This window comes from Dendropsophus ebraccatus, chromosome 8 (genome assembly GCF_027789765.1).
Source record: "Dendropsophus ebraccatus isolate aDenEbr1 chromosome 8, aDenEbr1.pat, whole genome shotgun sequence".
NCBI classification, from domain to species: Eukaryota; Metazoa; Chordata; class Amphibia; order Anura; family Hylidae; genus Dendropsophus; species Dendropsophus ebraccatus.
Genome location: NC_091461.1, coordinates 23,636,687 through 23,662,891, shown reverse-complemented (window position 1 = coordinate 23,662,891; position 26,205 = coordinate 23,636,687). Strand labels below are relative to the sequence as shown.

General features: G+C 46.8%; 1 protein-coding gene across 5 annotated transcripts in view; it reads left to right on the top strand.

The window, feature by feature from the left end:
- Positions 1-26,205, top strand: part of ADAM12 (ADAM metallopeptidase domain 12) — a 395,681-nt gene that overhangs the window by 312,955 nt on the left and 56,521 nt on the right. For all 5 annotated transcript variants that reach the window (XM_069980036.1, XM_069980034.1, XM_069980038.1 and 2 more), the window contains one exon: positions 12,529-12,724. In XM_069980036.1, coding sequence (XP_069836137.1) covers positions 12,529-12,724 — 196 coding nt within the window. The remainder of the gene's footprint in view (positions 1-12,528; positions 12,725-26,205) is intronic.

Sequence of the window (26,205 nt, the reverse complement as noted above, 5' to 3'; positions counted from 1 at the left end):
CTGCCTGTGCCCCCCATCTGCTCCCCCTGCCTGTGCCCCCCATCTGCTCCCCCTGCCTGTGCCCCCCTGCCCCCATCTGCTCCCCCTGCCCCCATCTGCTCCCCCTGCCTGTGCTCCCCCTGCCTGTGCCCCCCCTGCCCCCATCTGCTCCCCCTGCCTGTGCCCCCCCTGCCCCCATCTGCTCCCCCTGCCCCCATCTGCTCCCGTTGCCTGTGCCCCCCATCTGCTCCCCCTGCCCCAATCTGCTCCCCCTGCCTGTGCCCCTTATCTGCCCCTATCTGCTCCCCCTGCCCCCATCTGCTCCCCCTGCCTGTGCCCCCCATCTGCCCCTATCTGCTCCCCCTGCCTGTGCCCCCCCTGCCCCCATCTGCTCCCCCTGCCTGTGCCCCCCCTGCCCCCATCTGCTCCCCCTGCCTGTGCCCCCCATCTGCCCCCCCTGCCCCCATCTGCTCCCCCTGCCTGTGCCCCCCATCTGCTCCCCCTGCCCCAATCTGCTCCCCCTGCCTGTGCCCCCCATCTGCCCCCCCCTGCCCCCATCTGCTCCCCCTGCCTGTGCCCCCCCTGCCCCCATCTGCTCCCCCTGCCTGTGCCCCCCATCTGCCTCCCCCCTGCCCCCATCTGCTCCCCCTGCCTGTGCCCCCCATCTGCTCCCCCTGCCCCCATCTGCTCCCCTTGCCTGTGCCCCCCATCTGCCTCCCCCCTGCCCCCATCTGCTCCCCCTGCCTGTGCCCCCCATCTGCTCCTCTGCTTCCCAGTTGCTCCCTCTTCTCCCCTTGTCCCCCCAGCTTCTCCCCTGCCACCCCAGCTGCCCCCATCCTCTCCCTGCCACCCCAGCGGCTCCCCCTGCCCCCTCAGATGCTCCCCCTGCCTCCCCAGATTCTCGCCCTGCCCCTGCCACCCCCAGCTGCTCCCCTTTCCGTCACCCCAGCTGCTCCCCCCCTGTCTCCCCAGCTTTTCCCCCCTGTCTCCCCCAGCTGCCTCCCTTCCCCAGTCCCCCCCCAGCTGCCTTCCTTCCTCAGCCCCCCAGCTGCCTCCCTTCCTCAGCCCCCCCCCCAGCTGCCTCCCTTCCCCTGTCACCCCCAGCTGCCTTCCTTCCTCAGCCCCCCAGCTGCCTCCCTTCCTCAGCCCCCCCCAGCTGCCTCCCTTCCCCTGTCACCCCCAGCTGCCTTCCTTCCTCAGCCCCCCAGCTGCCTCCCTTCCTCAGCCCCCCCCCCCAGCTGCCTCCCTTCCCCTGTCACCCCCAGCTGCCTCCCTTCCCCAGCCCCCCCCCAGCTGCCTGCCTTCCCCTGTCACCCCCAGCTGCCTCCCTTCCCCAGTCACCCCAGCTGCCTCCCTTCCCCAGTCACCCCAGCTGCCTCCCTTCCCCAGTCACCCCCAGCTGCCTCCCTTCCCCAGTCACCCCAGCTGCCTCCCTTCCCCAGTCACCCCCAGCTGCCTCCCTTCCCCAGTCCCCCCCAGCTGCCTCCCTTCCTCAGCCCCCCCAGCTGCCTCCCTTCCCCAGTCACCCCCATCTGCCTCCCTTCCCCAGTCACCCCCATCTGCCTCCCTTCCCCAGTCACCCCCATCTGCCTCCCTTCCCCAGTCACCCCCATCTGCCTCCCTTCCCCAGTCACCCCCAGCTGCCTCCCTTCCCCAGTCACCCCCAGCTGCCTCCCTTCCCCAGTCACCCCCAGCTGCCTCCCTTCCCCAGTCACCCCCAGCTGCCTCCCTTCCCCAGTCACCCCCAGCTGCCTCCCTTCCCCAGTCACCCCCAGCTGCCTCCCTTCCCCAGTCACCCCCAGCTGCCTCCCTTCCCCAGTCACCCCCAGCTGCCTCCCTTCCCCAGTCACCCCCAGCTGCCTCCCTTCTCCAGTCACCCCCAGCTGCCTCCCTTCCCCAGTCCCCCCCAGCTGCCTCCCTTCCCCAGTCCCCCCCAGCTGCCTCCCTTCCCCAGTCCCCCCCAGCTGCCTCCCTTCCCCAGTTGCCTCCCTTCCCCAGTCACCCCCAGCTGCCTCCCTTCCCCAGTCACCCCCAGCTGCCTCCCTTCCCCAGTCTCCCCCAGCTGCCTCCCTTCCCCAGTCACCCCCAGCTGCCTCCCTTCCCCAGTCACCCCCAGCTGCCTCCCTTCCCCAGTCACCCCCAGCTGCCTCCCTTCCTCAGCCCCCCCAGCTGCCTCCCTTCCCCAGTCACCCCCATCTGCCTCCCTTCCCCAGTCACCCCCAGCTGCCTCCCTTCCCCAGTCACCCCCATCTGCCTCCCTTCCTCAGCCCCACCCCCCAGCTGCCTCCCTTCCTCAGCCCCCCCCAGCTGCCTCCCTTCCTCAGCCCCACCCCCCAGCTGCCTCCCTTCCTCAGCCCCCCCCCAGCTGCCTCCCTTCCTCAGCCCCCCCCAGCTGCCTCCCTTCCTCAGCCCCCCCAGCTGCCTCCCTTCCCCAGTCACCCCCAGCTGCCTCCCTTCCCCAGTCACCCCCAGCTGCCTCCCTTCCCCAGTCACCCCATCTGCCTCCCTTCCTCAGCCCCCCCAGCTGCCTCCCTTCCTCAGTCTCCCCCATCTGCCTCCCTTCCCCAGTCACCCCCAGCTGCCTCCCTTCCCCAGTCACCCCATCTGCCTCCCTTCCTCAGCCCCCCCCAGCTGCCTCCCTTCCTCAGTCTCCCCCCAGCTGCCTCCCTTCCCCAGTCACCCCCAGCTGCCTCCCTTCCCCAGTCACCCCCAGCTGCCTCCCTTTCTCAGCCCCCCCCAGCTGCCTCCCTTCCTCAGCCCCCCCCAGCTGCCTCCCTTCCCCAGTCACCCCCAGCTGCCTCCCTTCCTCAGCCCCCCCCAGCTGCCTCCCTTCCTCAGCCCCCCCCCGCTGCCTCCCTTCCCCAGTCACCCCCAGCTGCCTCCCTTCCTCAGCCCCCCCCCGCTGCCTCCCTTCCTCAGCCCCCCCCAGCTGCCTCCCTTCCCCAGTCACCCCCAGCTGCCTCCCTTCCTCAGCCCCCCCCAGCTGCCTCCCTTCCTCAGCCCCCCCCAGCTGCCCGCCTGCAGACGAGTTGTGGTCAGAGAAGTCTTCATGATGGTTGCGCCAGATGGAGAAGAAAGCAAAAAGTGAGCAACGGCAATCAGAGAAGACGTCACCTGTGAGTCATTAGTAACTGCACTGTAATCACTTCTATAGTGTGCAGAGCCTGTGTACCATTGGGGTCTAAATGGGTCAGTGTATGGTTTGCGGTAGTGTACTGACACAGCCCCGCGTACACTACAGTACACTAGCGCAAACTTTTAAACTAGAATCAAACTACAACAGCTGCAGGCACTACAACTCCCAGCATATGCTGAGGGCTGCAGACTGTCAGTACATGCTGGGAGTTGTAGTGCCTGCGGCTGTTGTAGTTGGGCCCTAGGTGGCATATAAGAATATATAGATCAGTGGGGGCTCAGTGCAGGGAAGTGACCCCAGAACATCACTAATTGGGGATAGAACAAAAACATCTCCCCCTACCATATTAGTGATATTCTGGGGTCACTTCCCTGCACTGAGCCCCCACAGATCTATGTATTCTGATCTCCCACAAAGCATCCAGTGTATGATGCACCTAGGACCCAACTACAACAGCTACAGGAACTAGAACTCCCAGCATATGCTGACAGTCTGCAGCCCTCAGGATATGCTGGGAGTTGTAGTACAGCGTAGACAGATGTATTGCTGGACCTTCAGGGCTGATGGTTGTCACCCACAGATTGCAGCCTCCAGGAGTCTCAGCACACAGTGATTTATTACAGGGTTGTCCTCTCAGAGACTACAACTCCCAGCATAGCCGGAGAGCTGTATAAATGTAGGGATTTGTCACAGATACAGATGAATTCAGGAAAGAAGCGGGTCAGCATGTCGTGTCTCACTGGTTCTATATTGGTGGGCCCCAGGTGCCCCAGTCCCACACTGGACAGAAGCGGCCCCCGAACTAAGACGTTCCCGGCCTCCTTCCTTCCTCCATCACGTCTGTTTGATGAGAATAGCGGGCATCAAGCAGAGCGTCACCCAAGTGCCAGGGTATATACCATGCATGTAACCAGCCAGTGCCGGGGGGGGGGGGGGGGCGCCTCAGCAAGCAAGGTGCCTAGGGCAGCATGAACTCTAAATACAGGCCTGTATATGATTGTAAAGTTTAGTAGGAGACCTGTCGTGTATGTATCAAATGGAATAGCTTGATTTTTTTGTTGTATGACGTATACAGCTATATTCAGAATCTTGCTGGTTTCCTTTTACCTAGAAGCAATGCATTGTTTGTTGCCCCGAGTTTAGGGGGTTCGTAAAAGATCCTCTGCCCGTATGCTCTGTTAGAAAATATAGATGTCATAGTGGGAGGTCCCTCTATTATCCACAAACAGAGAACTGCTAATAAAGAGCCCCTTACATTTCAGGAAACTCTATCCTGACCCATAGATTTTTTGGCCCATACGGTTCTATTGGGCATAGACATCCTTCAGGATTTAGGTCAGGAAATTAAAGAACCTGTCCTATTTTTCTTCGGAATTCCATCACGGATGCCCCCATAGAAGTCTATTGCCCCCAGAATTAGAATTAGTTGAGGTGGTATTTTATGGTCAGGCCTGTGCTTATCGTGAGTTGTTCCATACATGCCGGGTGCTGGCTTCTATCTGAAGCCATCACCCTCTGGTAATGACCATCACTGGTGATCATTACAATGTTGCTCAGTTAACTGGCTGCGATCAATAGTGATTGCAGCATTAAATCAGTTCTGTGCCACATCCCTGGTGTCTAGCGGCCTAATTAGCTCTCCTACGACGTAACTGTGGGGTGCCGAACAGTTGTTACAGCAACCCAAGAACTCTGCTGAGCCTCAATGCCTGCCCTGACTACTCTGCTGAGCCTCAATTTCTGCCCTGACTACTCTACTGTGCCTCAATGCCTGCCCTGACTACTCTGCTGAGCCTCAATGCCTGCCCTGACTACTCTGCTGAGCCTCAATGCCGGTCCTGACTACTCTGCTGAGCCTCAATGCCTGCCCTGGCTACTCTCCTGAGAGTCAAGGCCTGACCTGACTACTCTGCTGTGCCTCAATGCCTGCCCTGACTACTCTGCTGAGCCTCAATGCCTGCCCTGGCTACTCTCCTGAGAGTCAATGCCTGACCTGACTACTCTGCTGTGCCTCAATGCCTGACCTGACTACTCTGCTGTGCCTCAATGCCTGCCCTGGCTACTCTGCTGTGCCTCAATGCCTGCTCTGACTACTCTGCTGAGCCTCAATGCCTGCACTGACTACTCTGCTGTGCCTCAATGCCTGCCCTGGCTACTCTGCTGTGCCTCAATGCCTGCTCTGACTACTCTGCTGAGCCTCAATGCCTGCCCTGGCTACTCTGCTGTGCCTCAATGCCTGCTCTGACTACTCTGCTGAGCCTCAATGCCTGCCCTGACTACTCTGCTGTGCCTCAATGCCTGCTCTGACTACTCTGCTGAGCCTCAATGCCTGCCCTGACTACTCTGCTGTGCCTAAATGCCTACGGCAGGCTGTACCAGTAAAGCACTGAACTGCTAGGTCAACGCAGTGCATATACATTACATTGATCTACAGTGTATAAGCCCTTTAAGTTGCCCTTTATCCCTTCATTGTCAGTCACACATCCCTATTACACAGGGAGATGTGCAGCCGATGAACAATGATTTTTAACTGCCTTAATAGACACAGTTTTGTGTTGTCTATGAATTGAAAAAACAACAACATGTACTACCTGGGTTTAACCTGTTTTAAACATGGACTATTGTTGGAAAGTGCAGAATTCTATTTTAAATTGCCATCGCTTAAAACATACATTAGGTTTCGCTTTGTTCCGGCCGCACACTCACACATACGGTAAATCTTGTAATGAATGTATCCAGCTCTGGACTTTTACGTTTTCCATCTGTCTTACCCATATGTGTATATTTTTGTAATATAACTCTACAGGATTATATATCTAACATTTTGTTTAAAATTCTGCTCCAGTAATCCAGCACTAGCCTCCTGTCACCCCCCACATTCTCTACCCGCCGGTACTTTGATGTCCTCAATGAGACCGTGGCATTACAGTCCAAGATGAAATTTTAGATATTGGGGCAAAGCCATGGTAGCAATTGGCTGTTGCAATTAATAGGTGAAGGATGTGGACCTGCTGGGCTTCTCTTAAAATTGTTGTCTAAGTAGTCCCTAGGTTTTATTCTTTAACCCTCTCCAATGGAGATCTGGTCTCTAATGCAAGAGACTGCCAGGTCATCACTTCTGAGAATGTTCCTAGTGTGAGTAGCACCTGGTCAAGCAAGCTAAAAGACACCGATGCAAGTCAGGGTACAGGCTGATGCCTTGGGTAGCAGTGTAGTATCGTATTAAAGAGTATTCGTGTCTCACAAAGTCCTAAGTATAGGGGATAGCTAACTGATTTCATGGGTTTCGACTGCTTGGCCCCCTCCATCTCAGGATCCCAGGGACCCAGTCTACCATTAAAATGTGACCACAAGGGCTATGGATAGACTTCTCAAGATGGGAATACCCCTTTTTTTGCGACTCTGTACCCACAATCTGACCCCCTCAAACAGCTTGTACCTTCAGATAGCTGCTTTTAATCCAAGATCTGTCCTGGGGTCCGTTCGGCAGGTAATGCAGTTATTGTCCTAAAAAACTACTTTTAAACTTGCAGCCCTGTGTCAAACAGCTGTGACCTAGAATAACTTTGCACAACCTCTCCGTCCCTCCTCCCCACCCTCTCTTTATCATTAGGAATGCTCCAGGCAGATTTTCTACTATTCCTCAGCTGTGTCAGCACGGCACATGGGCTGGATCGTTAAGGCACCTGTGCAATGTTCAGACAGGAGAAAATGTTCTAGGGGCATTCCTAATGATGAAGAGGGCGGGGAGGAGGGAGGGGTGGTGTAAGCCTAATGCATACACAATCTAGGCCACGGCCATTTTTTAGGACAATAACTGCATCACCTGCCGAACGGACCCCAGGACAGATCTTGGATTAAAGCAGCTATCCAAAGGTACAAGTGGTTTGGGGGGGTCAGATTTTGGGTACAGAGTCGCTTTAAGGTAGCAGGCAGGTTATCTTAAGCACCACAGTTAGTAGTAAACAGTCCAGGTTGTAAACTAGAGAGGCAATACAGTACTAGGGATCAGACAGAGAGGGATTCAGGAAGGCAGGGAAAGATCACACAGGATATCAAACATTAGCACCTCTTCTGAGAACACTAGCAAGGACAAAGAGCAGCGAATGTGGCTGCCCGTAATAACAGATGGTGGCAGGTGAATGGAGGGGGAAGGATATGGATGCTTTAAGAACTAGAAAGGGAGCATACGTAGAAAAAAACTAGAAAAAAATTATGGATGTACCCCCCCCCCCTCTCCCCCCCAAAAAAAGAAAGAAAGAAAGAAAAAAAATAGTATCTACACCAAATCTGGAGGAGGAAAGCCTCAGGAGCTACGTTAGATTAAAGGCGTTGGCCACTTTTTAGTAAAATAGTTCTGTGAACAGTATTAGTAAGTGTACTCACTGTATATACTGACAGCAGCTCCCTGTGTACCTCATAGTGCTAAAAAAAAGACTCCTCTCCTCCAGGCTGGCCTGCTCTGTGGTAATTCTGTCCATAAGTTGGCCGACATGGAGAAGCACGTGACCATGCCCTATCCTCACTGTCCTCCATAGGCATATACAGGCCCAGTGGTGGACACTTGGGGGCGGGGCATGGTCACATGCTCTTCCATGTTAGCCATCTCATGGACAGAATCACCACAGAACAGGGCAGCCCAGCCAGGAGGAGGGAATTCTGATTTAGGGTACAAACACACACACCGTATACGCAGCGTATTTACTGCTGCGAAATGCAGCAAATACGCAGCAGATTAGATCTAAATAACTGAACACAGCATCAAATCTGCACCATCAAATCTGCTGCAGATCTGCTGCGTATTTGCTGCGTATCTGCTGCGTATACAGTGTGTGTGTTTGTACCCTTAAGCTCTGTGGGGTACACACGTAAAAATTGTAAATGAGGCCATAGACATGAATGGGTCCGCATCGGATTTAGCGGATGTCCTAAAGGGGCCTAATGGTGATAGTGATCTGTTGTCTCTCTCTTTTCTAAATCCATACAACAATTTTAATACAGATTTTTACTTTTTTTTTTTATTGAAGCGTTTCCCACACTTTCATTCTTACTATATCTTTACACGACAGACGCTTGCTTGAACACAAGTTAAGTAGATGAGTGTAAGACCCCAAGATGCTGAAAAGTTGATTTATTTTCTTATTTCCTCTATCTGTTGTAATTAGTCGTCCCTGTTTCCGATGCGTAACGGCCGACAGACGAGGACAGGATGAGTAACATCCATGTACATCCAACACAATGACTCATTTTGTTTTCCTGATTGCATTTTGGCCATGTACAGTACACAGTTTTTCCCAGGCAGGTCTGTCCTTTACAGATTGGATTCCCTCTGTCACTATGATGCTATTTACTGGCGAGAATATGAGAAGACTTATATTCATGACAGACAAATATGACCCAAATGAAGTTAAGCTCCTATTGCATTTGTTTCCTTATCCGGTTATCCCTCATTCCCCACCTCGGTATCTAATAGACGGCACACTGCTCCGAGACATGCGTTTCATGTCCCGCTGCCACGTGATGGATTTTTCTCGTTGTTTTCTATTACTTCGGAGACATACGTTCAAGCATGTACATTTTGCCCCGAGAACATGACATAGGCTGCTTGTGGTGCCAATAGAAGAGTATGAAAGATCTGCTGGGTAAAAGGGGTCATATAAGATTAGGCAAACGGTCTTCCATTTTTTCAGAATCATCATTCTTGTCATTAGGCTGTGTCTGTATTGCATCTGTCTGTTATAGTCATCCACTATTGTACCTTACACATATGATTATTTCAGTCTAATGCTAATGTTTATTATTAGGGATGGTCCGAACCTGCCGAGGTTCGGGTTCGTACGAACCCGAACTCTCAGCAATGATTCCCACTGTCTGCCCGCTCTGTGGAGAAGGTGGATACAGCCGGGGACCGCCTGGAAAACTGGGATACAGCCATAGCTTTAGGCTGTATCCCAGTTTTCCAGGCGGTCCTCCCGCTGTATCCACCCGCTGCACAGAGCGGCCAGACAGCGGGAATCTGATGCCGAGCGTTCGGGTTCATACGAACCCGAACCTCGGCAGGTTCGGACCATCCTTATTTATTGTGATACAGTATACCTACCAAAAAATGAGTTCCGAGGCTCGGTTCACACTAGAGTCATGCGGGGAAATTTATCAAACATGGTGTAAAGTGAAACTGGCTCAGTTGCCCCTAGCAACCAATCAGATTCCACCTTTCATTTTCCAAAGAGTCTGTGAGGAATGAAAGATGGAATCTGATTGGTTGCTAGGGGCAATTGAGCCAGTTTCACTTTACACCATGTTTGATAAATCTCCCCCATGGCTTATATATATATATATATATATATATATATATTATAGGTTTGAGTAAGCACTAAAATGCTCGAATGCTCGCAACAATTTTTCAGTGCTCAAGTGCTCGACTTGAAAACAATAGAAGACTCGAAAATTTAAATCGAATTTTTGTTTTTTTACAGGAATAGACTGGCACCAGTGCGGGGGTCCTGGTGCTGTGATCCTTTTTTTTAACAGCTCAATTCCCGCACACGGCGCCGGTTTATTCAAGAGCCCCGGCCTGGTATGAGGCACTGGGGGCTGGCCCCTCCGGCCCTTAGTGTGACGAAGCACACTCCCCTCTGTGACGCTGCTCCATTAGAATCAAAGGAGCCGAGTCACAGAGGGGAGATCATCACACCTGGGGCCCTCAGTGCTTCATGCGAGGCTGGTGCTTGGGAATAAACCGGCGCCGTGTGCGGGAATCAAGCTGTTTAAACAAAAGACCCATGGCATCGGCATCCTTGTGCTGGTCTATTCATGTAAAGAAAACACAAAGCGATGAACCTAGTGGTACATTCGCTTTAACCAGGTGCCCCCTGCTTGGCAGTGCGGATAGTGTCTGATTAACCTGAAGTCTTACAAAGTGCTCTGTTTGGGGGGTAGTATACTTACCGCTCCAGTCTTCTATCTATCTTCACTATTGCTGCTCAGCCAATCAGCGGCCGAGGAAGGACATCGCTGCAGCCGCCGTTTGCCTGGGCGTCGATAGCGAAGACAGAAAATATAATCTGCACAAGTTTATTTGAGCTGTGTAATAGGATCTGTAAACAAACTCCACTGTAGGAGATCAACTGAGGTATATGGACTTTAGAACTCTCATAGCCCATATTAAAGAATGGCTGCAAAGAGAAGCGGTACATGTTGTATTAAAGTCTACCTGTTATACCGGCCCAATGGCCGGTATGTTAAACCAGAGGTTACGGTTTAACAGAGGAAGTTGACGCTAAACTTGCAGCAGGTTGGCATGACAGGTACTTTAAAGGGGTTATCAAGCGCTACAAAAACAAGGCTACTTTCTTCAAGAGACAGCACCGCTCTTGTCTCCAGTTCAGGTGTGGTTTGCAATTAAGCTTCATTCACTTTAATGGAACTAAGTTGCAAAACCTGCACCCAAACTGGTGACAAAAGCGATGCTGTCTCTGGAAGAATGTGGTCATATTTTCCCTGGGAATTGTGTAATTCTTTATTTCACCTGTGGTGGCACTGCAGGGAAACTGCACACTACCCACAGATTACAGCTGATCATCAGGGGTTATCAGCTTATTGCCAAACTCCTTTCTAACAAAAAGGAACCATCCAAAGTGAACAACTTCTTTAAATTCAGAGAAATTACTTGTTTTAGTTGGACGCCAGATAACAGAATGTCAAGACCTATATAACAATGGGTTTAATTTTTCTATTCACTTAACATGAATCTTGTAATTTTTAACATTACATACTAGAGATTTATTATCCGGATTATTTGTTTTTATGTTTTTTTTTTTCTTTTTGTTATGGATATTACAACAAAATTACCTTTTTTTTCTGCCAAAAGTAAATCGGCGCCAGCATGAGCTGTCTGAAATGAATGATAAGAGTAATGGCTGGAGACTTGTTCTTGTCCGTGGGGGCCGCTCTCCTGTAGGCTTCGACTTTATTGATAAAACGGTCTTAAATGAAAACAGACTCTCCCTTCTCTGCAGCCATTATATAATAATTACTCTCATTTTCGAATGGCATTCAAGACTTTCATCCAGTTATAACATGTTTGTTTTGGAAGGGAATTAATCGTAAAGTTTTCATTTTACGGCCCGCAAGAGCCAAACATATGCCTGTTTTAAACTTTTTCTTTTTGTCTCTTATAACTCGGACACTAGAGAAAGTTCTACACTTTACTGCCAAGGAAGCTGAGATGTTACAGAACATACTCATCCCCTGGCTGAGTGTATGTCATCTTGGTTGAGTTCTACATAAGTGTTGACCCCTTTAATGATAGTCATCTAAAAATGTATAAAATTCTGATTAATAAGTAAATATGCAAAAGAGAAAGGTTTGAGCACTGCCAAGTTCCCCTGCCTCTACTATGTTATCAGGTCTGTGCCAGGTTAGCTTTAAAGGGGTTGTCCGGGAAAAATGAATACGTGGCCAGGCTGCCGGGGCTGTTGGGGACATGTCAGTAATGTATACTTACCTGTCCCTTTCCCTTGCTCCTGTCGCGGGCCGTCCTCTCTGTTTTCAATGATGTTGGCTCCCATTGGAAATGGACGCTCAGCATAGACTCTATGCTGAGTGTTCGTATCCTATTGGAACGCAACGTTATCAGATGTTTTGAAAACACAGGCAGCGGTGCAGAGCGGGAGGCCTGGAATCTAACAGTGGCGGGGGAACAAGATAGGTAAATATACATTACTGACATTACTGACATGTCCCTTGCAGCCTGGTGAAGTATTATTTTTTCTCAGACAACCTCTTTAAAGAAGTTATGCCAAGATCCAGAAAATGGAGGACAATTGTCCACCAAGGGAATGAAGCATCCCCCTGCTGCCAATAGAGGAATTTGGATAACCCCTTTAAGATAAGAGTGTGATCAATAATCTGACCCACAGAAAATCACAATGCTTAATGTGTCAAGGAATTGGTCTGTCTTGGGTCAGCTGACTTCCTGCGACCTACAGGATTACATCATCACCTTTCAGACCCCCCCCACTCCTCTACCACACCCAGATTTGGGTGTCTAAGCATTGTAGAAATTGTAATTTTGCAGCAGCTAGAGGGCTTTACCTTACAGCTCTGTAAAAAGTCCAAACTGTAAGGAGCCATAACCTAGCATCCATAAAATGTATGGTACAATACGGAATCCATACTAGATTAGAAGCCATATGATGGAAATATTAGAAGGATCATCTAGCTGCACATATAACAGCACCATAGGGTCTCTGTGTGCCACTGTATAAGCTATTCTATGTGCATTACACCTTAGGCAGTATATATTTAGCAACTGAGTCTGCTGTTCAGATTTTATTATGCAATTCAGGAACAATCTTAACCCCATTTGGCACAGATATACAGACATTAACATTTGTCTTCTCATTTTTCAGCTTAAACCAGGTGGAACTCCATGCCGAGACGCCAGTAACTTCTGTGATCTACCAGAGTTCTGCACAGGAACCAGTGCACACTGCCCGGCTAATGTCTATCTGCATGACGGCCACCCTTGTTACACGCTAGACGGATACTGCTATAGCGGCATGTGTCAGACCCATGAGCAGCAGTGTATCACACTGTGGGGTCCAGGTAGGTGACATAAAATAAATGTATATTATATGCACTTTACAAGCATTAATATTGGCCCACAGTCTATGCACACCAACCAGCTCAATATTTATCCATCATGGAGATTCTCTTTAGAGAAGGTCTAGGAGATGGTGGGCCCCGGACAATTGCCTAGTTTGCAACCCATTAAAACCAGCCATGGGTCTTGCCCAACCTGCACATAATAGATCAAACAATGGGGTTTACAAAACATTATGGGTATCATGCAAAATTAGAGGGGGTTTAGTAGGGTATGCTAAAAGATCAGATTCTGTTACAAATAACCAATACTGAAAAATTTCAAAGTGTCAGCTCACCATGTGTATATAGTCCAATATGACACTGGGTCCTAGGCAGGAGCACGAAGGCAATTCAAGTCCCGATGATAGTCCAAGCAAAGAAAATTAGGATGTTTCCAGTAACAATATGGTAGAACTCCAAGCTTTATTCAAACATCGTAAGAACAGTAAAAACAAACACAACGCGTTTCAGAGTGAAAACTCCTTAACCATGGTAAAGCATTGCATACACAGATCATCTTTTACATAGACTGAAAATGAGCGTGCCACTTAAAAAGCCCAACCCCTAACAAGGCCATGAAATGTGTGTTACTATTGTCAATACATTGCTATTACATGTAGTGATGCGCGCCCGGCAGTCGATGATTTTTTGGTTGGAATAAATGACATTGATCAGCCGATCGTCGCCATCAGCTGATCGTTTTCTTTATTACATTGCAGATTGTCACCCGCTGTAATAGGACCCTTATGAAGTGCACTTTGCGGAGTGTTAATAACAGACACTCAATAATTGTTATTATTGAGAAATTGTCTTTATTTTGCGCATAAGCAGCTCTTCAAATAAATTCTCATATAAAAGAACATCCAATATTTCTGGTCTGCAAAGCCCTCCACAAAAACGGGTTAACAAGTGTATGGTATTGTAGTGGTGGAGCTCCGCAGACGCGGGAAGTGCCCTGTACAATGCAGATTTATACAAGAGACACAGCCGGGGGATTCGGGAAGAAGAAATGTAGCGAGGACTCTCCCCATTAATTATCCCAGTCGGACTGACAGACCGCAGCATCAGGTCAGGATTGTAGATGCTGGAAAACATGTTTAACTCGGAGCTTCCTGAGTCGAAAACTTCCTCAGGAAACGCTGCTGACTGAATGTGTTATCAGCGGCTTCTCCTCATTTACAGCCCCCGATAAACATGTCCTTATTTACAAGCGATGATGTAACCAGAAATGACTTCCTACAGTGACATAACCGCCTGACAGCTGTTTCCTGCGACCCCTGAGGTCGATCTCCGCAGATCGGTTCTGCCCATGTTATTAATAGGATCAATGGTAAAAAAGTTCCTATAGTTTATGAAATTATAGTGTATGTCCATATAACCTCTTACATGGGAAAGTATATAGTGCTGAGTAGAGCCAGTGGAGTAAGTAGCATTCTTGGGTCTCAAGAATATGTAACAAAGCCTGCGTCTACCTATATGGTAAAGGGTGTTTTGGTCCACTCTTATGCTAGGACACATGTATAACTGCTACATTTTTACTCCCAATAACTGATTCCGGTGCAGGTGCCCGTGATTGAATCGACTCATTTGCCAAATTGCATCCTGAATGAGTTTGCACAATAGCACTTGTCGTGTAGAAGTAAGCACAACTAAAGCACGCTCAAGTCTGATTGTTCAGCACCGTCGACTGAAGAAGGTGGATGCAGCCCTAGGGAGTCTGGGAAGGCATGGATATAGTATATGGCCTATGGCTGTATCCATGTTTTTCTGGGCTCCCTAGGGCTGCATCCAACTTCTTCAGCCACCGGTATTCAGATGCCGAACAATTAAACTTGAGCATGTATGGGTTGCACTACTTGTTGTGGTCTGTGGGTGACACAGACAAATGTGTATAATTTTTGCAGGGACAGTCAAACTCTCATGGTGCCCAGTACGGATGATTCACCCTCGGTCCCTGAAGGTCAGAATGATGGGTGTTGAATAGATAATTATGTGTCTCCTTTCAGCACCCCATCTCAATTAGAGATGATTGAACAGCGGAAAATCTTAGGTTCTATAGGACCCGAACCTTGTCGAACCTTCCGCATTTGATTTACGATGCCTTCCTGGTCCGTGGGGAAGGAGGAGACAGCCCGGGTACCGCCTGGTATTCCAGGATTCAGCCTAGGTAACTAGGTAATAGGCAGAATCCCTGAATACCAGGTGGTATCCAGGCTGTCTTCTCCTTCCCCACGGACCGGGAAGGCATCGGGAATCAAATGCGGAAGGTTCAACAAGGTTCGAGTCCTATAGAACCTAAGATTTTCCGCTGTTCAATCATCTCTAATCTCAATTACACCCTGGGCTCTGGACCTTTGCTCTTGTGTCTATAGAATTTTCTCCATATTTTACTAATATCTGATTGTTGAAGTTCCTCCTCTTGGGATACAGTAAATCAGAATGGATTCTATTCTGAAATCGTGCCACTCATGATGGTGTATTGGGACTGCAACATAACCCCATGCACTTGAACAAGGCTACACTTTTGGGTATGTTGCAAGTGACATTTTTTAAGAGAAACAAGAGATTAAGAACACCACCTGATTTAACCTTGTTCTAGTCATTGTGGAAGTCCAATGGGTAATAATACAAGAGACAACAAGCTGATTGGTGAAGGTACACTCATCAATCCTTAAAACGGAAGTCAGGTGTCCCCTGAATAAGTGGAAAGGCAGTGCAGCCAGTGCTCCATATATTCTATATAGGGCATCCAGACAATGGCAAGCACTGAACTCTGCTGTTTAGTATCCCTATAAAGAATGAATAGAGTTCCAGCGCGCACAACGCATTGCCATCCCATTCAGGAGACAATTGATCTTTCTTCTTGTGATCAGTGTGGACCCTATTAATCAAACCCACACCGATCAGGTAGTTATTCTCTATAACTTTGATCTTGGTACAACCCCTTTAATGTGCTAGAGAATATAACATGTAAGGGTAGGTAATTCAGAAAAAAAAATTCCAGGGCCAATTGAGCTTGAAGGGCGAAGGGAATCTGTGTAAAAACATACTCTACATGATAAGGTAGACAGGTTGGTCACTAGACAAAGGCTTGACAAAGCATGCCACGCCATGAAACAGCCATTGCCCCATCTGCCTGGGAGTTGCCCAAACTGCTACCATATTTTATTGGAACAATTAAGATTTCCATAGGAGCTGGTGAGTGCAATAGTTTTTTCTTCTTTACTTGGATTAGTTGGCCTCTACTATGTGGTTGCCTATGGGCTCACGTACACATGGAGGTGGCCCTACCCTTAAGACAGGTTGGAGGAGATCCAGAGAAAATTGACCATGTACCCTGACGTTTATACAAAGATGCAGCTAGGTGTATGACTGAAAAATAGACAAAAAGCAGACCTATGTTAGTAGCCCAGTGTCTTCCTTAGACAACCGTGGAATGAAGCTTCCTTTTTGTGTGTTTATGTGGAGATGACTCATTTCTGGTCCACATCCAAGTTTGTAAATTTTAGTTTCACAAAAAAACTATGATCCACTTTGTTATTGCCCAAATTAGATCTACAGCTCAGTCCGCTGACCGTTTATGGTCTAATCAAGTTCCTTTCAAACGCCATAAAGTCATTGACTAAGCAGAAGGTTTTCTCCGAGCTGCTTCCCACAGCAGCTTTTTCCTTGCCAACACTCGTACAATGAGACATTCTTGCTCATCTCAGACAACATTCTAACATTCGCAGGTCACCATCCTCTCCCCGGTGCCGACAAAACTGCTCAATATATCATCAGAATAATGTAAACTCAGCTTCAGTGACTACAAAGCAAGGTCGTAGAGGTCTCAGAAGGTATTGGCTTCCATTTCAGTGTGAAAAGTATAGACTTTATTAAAGAGGAAATTCCACTCTTTTACACATCACACAGTTGAGAACTATATAGGAGAGGTCCTTGTATGATCATCTATTTCAGGGGTAGAGAAAACCTGCCCTGTTTGAATGCAGCACAAAGAATTGTGGTCCTAAAATAGTTAATTTTTTTATTTAAATATTAACAGTAAAAAACTGAAACCCCAAAAAAGAAAATGCTCTAAAATATAAGACCTTGTGTCATTGTGCAGCACCATGGGCATCATAGTGGTTCAGTATTTAGCATTATTGCTTTTCAGGGCTGTGGTCCTGGGTTCAAATCCTACTAGGGCAACATTCATGAGGCTTTTATCTTTTCCACAGTTTTTGGTTGGGTTTCCTCCCACACTCCAAAAAAATTACTGAGGTCAAAATGTAAAGGTGCGTTTACATGAAACGATAATTGGCCCGATCGTACGATTAACGATGTCGGAGTAATGATTTTTTTTTTCATAACGATCAGCGTTTAGACGGTACATTATATCGTATGGAAAATTGTTTTGCGATCGCTTAAACCTATCTCACACATTGGTTAAATCGACTGTTTACACAGAACGATCTGCAAATTTTTTGTGAACAACGAACGACGATTTGAGAACATGTTGAAAGATCAAAATGATCGATTTCTCATTCGTCGTTTGATCGTTCGCTGCGTTTACACGTACGATTATCGTTCGAACTCGATCGTTATCGCGCAAATTCGCACGATAATCGTTACGTGTAAACGCACCATAAGCCTTAATGGTAAACGTTGTACTTTTCTAATACCTATTAGGGCAATCTACATTAAAAGAGTAGGATCAGAACCTCTATCAATTACCCAAAGTAGAGAATGCTGCACAGAGCTTCTTTCAATATAGAAAATCCAGAGTGTCCACTTATTGTATGGACAGCCAATGGTTTTAGTGGTAAACATGTAATATTTCAATTCTCCTGTGGGGGCTCTGCAGAAAAATTGAGCACCTAGATTTCCCAGTAAATTACAGATGTTGTCTGGAATTCCCAACAGTAGGATTCCCAATGATCATATTATTTTCAGGAAGCCATTCTAACTTAAAGGGATGGTGAAGCCATACACAATCCTTTAAAGTAGTATTGTTTTCGTTTTACTTTTCTTTTTCCTCTTCAATTTTTATTAAAATATCCTTGAATGTCAAAAACAAAAAGAAAAGAACAGTGAAAATAGAGAGTAAAGCGAGGCCGATAAAAAGTACATTCATATGAGGGTCGTCGTAGCGTCATGACGTAGACGCGCTCGCCCCGCCTACCTCCTCCTCCCGCTGGAGCCCTGCCTCCCCTCACGCCGAAATGGCGTCCCGCATATCCCGCTCCTGGGTACCGGCTTGTAGTCTCCTGAAGTGGTCAGCCGGGACTGCCGGACTGCTCTGGAGCTCTGCGAACGGGATTGGTGCCGTACCTGCTTAAGATTGCTGGTTACTGCTGTAACTCGGATTGAGAATTCGGATTAGAGATTCCATCTGCAGGGGAAAAGGCCACAACGTGCCCCGTGACTGTATTGTATTGTGTTGCTTCCAATTTCAGCTGGCCAGAAAATTGAATATTGGAATTCCCCTTTTGATGAAAACTACTATAGATGTTCCAGGTTAGATTATAAGGGGGAGAGACGATTTGCTGGCAGTTGCAAATGAATGATTACAATAGCTATGAATATATGCTATAAACTGTCAGCACCCCTGGGAACTCGGCTTGGATATTATTTGTAAATTTAAGGGGCCATAGTGAACTGTCGGTGACTGGTGCCCTGTTTTTTTTTTTTTCTTACTTGCAGCAGTTCAGAGTCTGACTGAGCGTATTCCCTGAGTTTCCAGTTGCTAATTGGCGCAGTGGGATCGAGTAGCACGGATATACTGCATGATAAGATCCGGTCTTTGTAAAGTGGTTCAGGATGCCCTTGAAAAATACCTCTAAAAAAAACCCTGTGGCAGCTTCCCCTAAGGATCTCCCAAAGGGACAAAGATTGGATAGTTATTTAAAAACACCAACTTCATTGGGAAATTCCTCAAATCTAAGGACCCCCTCTCCGGAGAAGGGGCGCACAATGGCGAGCAGGGCTTGGAGGAGGAGGGGGTGGCTCAAGACCCTAATATGTTACTTACTATACTTAAAGAGGTACAGAGTTGCAATAAATCTCTTTCAGATCTCTCCACCCAAGTGGGCTCGATGTCCTCAGAAATAATGATTATCATAGATGAAGTGAATAAAATCCGTGATAGAACAGCCGCTATGGAAAAATCTGTTCCCTCGATTGAAAAATCCTTGGTAGAGCTTAGGGGCAAGGTTAAGGAAATGGATGGTCTATTGGTGGCTACTCAGTTAAAAGTGAATGATCTGGAAGATCGCTCAAGAAGATCTAATATACGTGTTTTGGGATTGCCAGAGGGGGTGGAAGAGGGCGATCCTGTTAAATTTAGCCATAAGTGGATTGTGGACACATTTGGAACTCAGGACCTATCACCGTTTTTTTCCATAGAGAGGGCTCACAGAGTCCCTGGGAAGAAGCTACCACCTGGTTCGCGGCCAAGGACTATGCTAATTAAGATCATGTGCTCCGGGGATCGGGATATGATATTAAAAATGGCAAGGCAAAAAGAGACCATTCTCTTTAACGGTTCTAAGATTGCCGTATTTCCAGATTTTTCTAGAGAGACACAAATCAAAAGAATGTCCTACAGAGAGGTGAAGAAGAGACTCTTTGCTGCCAGGATCCCCTTCTCCCTTCTGTTTCCTGCTAGACTGCGAGTAGTCTATAAGGACTCTGTGAGGTTTTTCTCTAATGCGCAGGAGGCAGCGGAGTGGTTGGACTCAGAGAGACTGTAATAAGGATATGGTTAATGTTTTTTTTTTTTTTTTTGGCTCTCTGAGGAATGAGTAACCTGGGGCTTGTACCATGTTTGGTTTCAAGAGGGGGGGGGAGTTATGCGACGGAGCAGAGGGGTCGCTCGGATAGCTGATGTTTTTCTTCATCTGAGGACCGTGGAGGGAGGTGGGATGGGGGGAAGGGGGAGGGGGTGGGGGAGGGTGTTTGGGGGTGGGGTTTGGGCATGGCGGAGAATTTTTTTCTTTTTCTTTGTCCCTTCTTTTTTTTGTATGTGCTTTGTTATTAGTTTTTTTTGCTTTTCACCCTTTTTATCTTTTCTTTTCTTGCTTCTTTTTGAATGAGTTTTAATATCTTTTGTTGGAATGTTCGAGGGACGGGAGACCGACTTAAAAGGATTGCGATTTTTGATATTATACAACAACATCTGCCAGCTATAGTCTGTCTCTTGGAGACTCATTGTACTATTGAGACAATAGATAGACTAAGAAAGAAATAGAGTGTGGTTGATGTTCATGCTAGTTTCTCGAACTTCTCGTCGGGAGTTCTAATATTGGTTCACAACCAGATTCCATTTAAGATCATAGAACATAAATGTGATAATAGGGGTAGATATGTTTTTCTCCACTGTATGGCTTTTTCAATAGAGATGATACTTGCTTTCATTTATGTCCCTCCCCCCTTCTCTCTCCAGCCTCTGGTGGAACTGGTTAGGTTTACCCAGGGTAAGGAACATCTCCCCTTAGTCGCCTGTGGAGACTTTAACTGTGTGATGAACCCAGGTCTGGACAGGAGCAGAGGGAGATATAAAGCTAGGGGGACATCCACTTCTTTGTCCAGATTCTTTCAGGAGATGGGATGGTCTGACGTGTGGAGGGCCCTATACGGGGAAAAAGTGGCTTTTTCGTGTTTTAACACATATCATAAATCTGCCTCCCGTATAGACCTCTTTATTTGTAATGACTTGGCGCTGGGGTAAGTTAAAAGAATGGTCTACGAAGCACGCTCTATATCTGACCATTCCCCTATGATTGTAAAAATAGACTATTCTCAAGGTACAATTCAACCGAGAAGGAGGTTTCGTCTTAATCCACTTTGGTTCTCCATAATGAATAACAAAGAATATATTATAGAGGAGATTGAATATTTTTGGAGGGTTAACAAAGGCACTGCTCACATTCATTATGTATGGGACGGGTTGAAGGCCTTTTTAAGGGGGATCCTCTTGAAGGAAATCTCTGTTAAAAGGAAAGCTTTCAGAGCCCAGGAAGAGGGACTGAGGGAGTCCATTCGGGAGGCGGAGAGAAGGTTAGGGGAGGAACCGGGACATAGTGTTGATGCACTACAGCAATTGCAGGACCAATACGCCAGTTTCCTGAAGGAAAAGGCGCAGCATAAAATGTTTTTTAGGGGCCAGAGAAGATTTGTAGAGTCTGGGAAACCGGGGAAATTAGTGGCGGGTATACTGAAAGCTCAAAGGGAGAAAAATCGTATTTCAGTAATTCTTGACACACAGGGCAACCTGGTCCGGGATAAGGATGGGATAGAGAGGGTGATAGTTGATTTCTACACCTCTCTCTATGCATCTAAAGGAGGGGTGGGGGACGAAAGTGTTAATTCTTTTTTTGAGGGTATCTGCCTTCCATCCCTCTCACAAGAACAGCAGATTGCCTTGAATCAGGAAATAGAGATAGAGGATCTTAGGATGGCGTTGGCAAGTTGCCCGAGATCGTCAACTCCGGGTTCAGACGGCCTCCCCTTTGATCTTTATAGGGAATACGGTGACTCCCTCCTACCCAAATTATTAGACGTGTTTAATGAATCCTGCCGGGGGGGTACTACCGTGCTCCATGAGGGAGGCTAACATTGTCCTTATACTCAAAAAGGACAAGGATCCGAGGTTGGTGGAGTCCTATAGGCCAATCTCCCTTCTGAATACAGATTTTAAGATCATTGCAAAGGTATTGGCGGGGAGATTGGCCAGGGTGATACCGGAATTGGTGGGGAGGGGTCAAGTTGGTTTCATCCCAGGCTGCATCATCTTTGATAACATCGAGAGAGCATATGCAAATATTCAGATTGGAACAGGGGCGCCCCACTCCATCCTGTCTTTGGATGCTATGAAAGCCTTTGATAGGGTGGAGTGGGGCTTCCTCTGGAAGGCAATGGAAGCCTTTGGATTGGGTCCTAAGTTTGTGGAATGGGTGAAACTACTGTACTCAAGCCCAATGACCAGAGTCATGGTTAACGATGGGGAAACCGAGAAATTTTAACTTACTCGTGGCACTCGGCAAGGGTGCCCCCTTTCCCCATTTTTGTATGACTTATACATTGAACCCCTAGCGGAAAAAATTAGATCTGACCATAACATAGAAGGATTTGGGATTGAGGGGGATAAAGACAAAATCTTACTTTATGCAGACGACATATTGTTGTTTACTAAAAATCCTTCCGAGAGTATACCCATCATAGTTAAATCCATTTCTGCGTTTGGTCAAATGGCCAGTTTGAAAATAAATTGGTCTAAATCTGCAATTCTCCCCATAGTATCAGGGGAAGGGGGGATGGGGACTTGCGGTTGACACAGGTTGAGGTCATAGACTACCTTGGTATTAAGATTTCTGCAGATGTAGGTAAATATGTTGATTTGAACATTAGACCTTTAATGAAGAAAGTTGAACGGAAAATAGATATCTGGCTTAAGCTACCCCTCTCAATGGCCGACAAAGTCGCAATAATTAAAATGATCCTACTCCCACAGATTTTATATTTTATTCAGTCATCACCGGGATGGATTCCGGAACTGTGGTTCAGGAGGATAGAGGCCCTTTTGAATAAATTGCTCTGGGGAAGGAAGAGGGTTAGAATAAAATATCGGGTGTTGTCTGGGCAGGAGGGTGGGGAGGGGTCTGTCCTTTCCAGACTTCGGTCTCTACTTTATTGCTTCTGGAGCCCGGAGGCTGGCGAGGGGGACCTCCGCCCCCATTCTAAATTATATAGTCAGTCGGATTGGGTTAGGGAGAAATATGTTTGAATTATTAGAAATGGGAAGGGTTATGGAGGAGAGAATGGGTTTCTTTTCTTTCACAGTTCTTTTTCTAAATATTTGGAAGAGGGTTAAAAAATATGTGGGATTAGAGGTAGTTTGATATATACACCAATTTGGGGGAATATAGAGTTTAAAGAATTTCTTAATGAGGAGATTGCTAAATTTTGGGAACGAAGGGGGGTTACACGCGTTGGACAATTATTTAATGAAGGGAAATTAATGGCCTTTGTAGCGCTAAAGGATCAATATGCACTTAAAGATCACCATAAATATCAGTACATGCAAATTGCACATGCGTTTAACACAATGGAGGATAAAAGTAAAGTAGAAACTAGTTCACATGAGGTGCTTGAGTGGATAGAGGGTGGGGATAAGCGGAAACTTTTGTCCAGACTATATAGATTGTTGATTCTAGAGGCCAAAACTCTGCAAATAGATAGAGCAAGAGGGAGATGGGAATATGCATTGGGGCAATTTTCCGACGATATCTGGAAACTGTGTCTTATGAATATTAATAGGGGATCCATTAGTATATCACATAGGATAATTTTTTTTAAGTGGACGTACTGGCTTTACTATACGCCAAAATCTTTGTCAAGGTTTAAGGGAGATACTATATGTTGCAAAAAATGTGGGATGGAAAGGGCAGATATGGTACATCTGGCCTGGGATGGTAAAAGAGTTCTGGAGGGATATCATATTGCATATGGGGAAATGTTTTAAAAGAACCCTTCAACTTACGGCTGTGGAAATTGTGTTGGGGGGAATAAATGATGATGGTGAGAATGGTACCTTATTATTGAAGGTCTTAGGCTGTGCAAGAGTCTTGATTGTTAGACACTGGATTGAAGTCAGTACACCTCACCTGAAAGAATGGGCAAATCTGGTTGAGAAAGTTAAAAGTTATGAGCATATTGCATCTCGCTCCTCAATTAAGGCCTCCCGCCGATATGGGAAAGTCTGGGGGAATTGGAAGGGGATATAAGTTTACGGTTCTCCTTTTTCTTTCTTTACTGTTTTCTATTCTTTTCGCCGCCATGCTCATGGGTGGGAGGGGAGGGTGGGGATTTGTGGGGTATGATTGTTTGTTATTTCCTTTTAAATCTGAATAAAACGTTCTCAAAAAAAAAAAAAAAATAGAGAGTAAAGAAATGTCGTGGGAATAAAGCCACCAGGTCAACTGCTAGATCAAAGAAGAGTATTCTACAACTTTCTTTATTAGATAACATATTTAGTTAAAGGAAGAATAAGCAGTGTAAAATGAATCATAAGGACGCATCAAAGGAGGCAGGATAATAACTAATCTTAACTTAGGCCTTTACACAGCTAATAAATTGGACACCTTCTCATCCAGTAATGTTTACTGTGAGTTAATGACATGTCAATAGGAACGCCAGGCCTGAGCAATAGATTGTCAGGATGCACTATAGATATGTGTTATTAATATCTCACACCTTGTATAGCTTGGAATGAATGTCTAGAATGGTAAATGTTCTAGTGTGATAGATATATGTGTATATGTGCTAGAGTAGCATACTGTCTGGTCTACTAGTCAACCAAATAGTCTTTTACAGGTCATGTCTAAGGATGTGGGAATGACCACACAACGTCTTTTTTGGGCCATTAGATGGACACTTTTTTGGGCGACTGTTATTTGAGGAATAACCGCCATCATTTGGGCGCAAAATGGCAGCCATCCAAAAAAACAGCCATCAAACAGCCAAAAAATGAAAATGTGTGGCTATAGCCAAAAGGTGCAAATCTTTCTTGATTTTGGCTAAAAAAAATACTGACCAAAATACTATGCATGTATATAGTCTACATGCTGCTATAAATTTTAGTCAAAAGTCATCTGTACCTGAAAATTTCAGCAGGTAAGTGTATGGCAGCCTCCCAACTCTTTCCCAAAAAGTTGAGAAGAGAAAGGTTGGACATGTTGAATTTTCATTTCGAATAGGTTCTGACTATAGATTAGCAAACTGGGCCGAGGTTCGGGTTCATATGAACCTGAACCATCGGCATTTGACTCCCACTATCGTCACGTTCCATGGGAAAGGTGGAGACAGCCTGAATCTCACTTGGAAAACAGATATACAGCCTATGACCTAGGCTGAATCGCTGTTTTCCAGGCAGGACTTGGGCTGTCTCCACCTTCCCCACGGAACGGGAAGACAGCGGGATTCAAATGCTGATGGCTCGGTTTCCTATGAACCCGAACCTCGACACGGTTTTGTAAAGTGTATTTTTAAGCTGAGAACACAGCCAGACAAAGAACCCCAGTCATGTACCATCACCTTACAGCTGGCTTGGCTTTGGTTTGGCTTGAGTATACCACAATATTATACATCAGCATACCATTTGGTCACTATATAAATAAATACCAAGGATGTACCGTAGGTTTAAGATGCGACCATAACCTGAAAGAGATCACCAGTGATGTATCACCACCCTACACCTGGTTCGGCCTAGGGCTGGCCGCCCATAGAGACCATCAGGGACTGCATGTTGCCCCCTGGGATGCAGGTTACAAACTCCTACTACACAATGAATAGTGTGCGCCTCATGCTATCCCAAGCCAACCTCTTCCATGCACACAATTAGATGAACTGTCACCTCGAAATGATTTCAGCCTCCATATATCTCCTATTCTGCTCAGCATCATCAGATGCATGGGTGAAATGAATCAATATTAAAGGCTGCAGATCTGCAACAAAAACCCATCATTCTAAAAGCCCTAACACTCAGAAGTAACAAATCTTCCAATCTGCCGAGGCCGTTTAGCGCTCCCGCTCCGGGTGATTTATATTTGTAAAACATCAAACCTACCGAGGTCTAGTTAAACTTGCCCCTGATAATTTAATCTGGAAAGCCTCTGCTTTTAAGTAAGGACACCTAAATGAGATTGAAGGAGTGAGTAGCATATGAATATCAGCCGTGAAAACATGCTAATTAGCCTCAAACTAATTAGTGAGAGAGAGGCTGACGAATTCATTATGATTGCGAGGAGCCCAGAGTTCTCAGGTGCGAGACAGACGCACTTTGTAGAGGAATCGAAAACAAACTTTGGATGATGCATATTGTATGGAAAACAGATGTTGATTTCACCTTTAATAGGGATGTCATCCTATTAAGAAAAAAAAAAAATTGTATCATTAGTGTTGAGCGAACTTGCCAGACTGTTCAGGTTACTCAACGTTCTTAAAACCAGTATTCTCGGTATTTGACTCCCTGCGTGTGGAGAACTTGGATGCTGCCTTAGGAAGTCCTGGAAAACATGGATGCAGCCATAGGTTATAAGGCTTTTTAGGCTTTTAGATATTAAACTTTTCTGTAGCTGGAGTCATTGGGGCGTTACGCAGCTGCTCTGAGTCAAGGATTCATTTCTTTGCACTCTCCCTGCTGCAAGCACGCCTCCTGCATGGTGATTGACAGCTCATATAACAGTAGGGAGGGCAATCATAAGGCAGGAGGCGTGCTTGCAGCAGGGGGAGTGATGAATGCAGAGAAATTACTCTTTGACTCCAAGCATCTTGTTGGCCACTGGCCTGAAGTGACCTGTAAAGATGAAAAGCAATATACCCACTCATCAATGGGAAAAGAAAATGTTTAGGATTTATTTTATTTAGAATCTTTTGAACAAAATTTCAATTCTTTAAATTTAAAT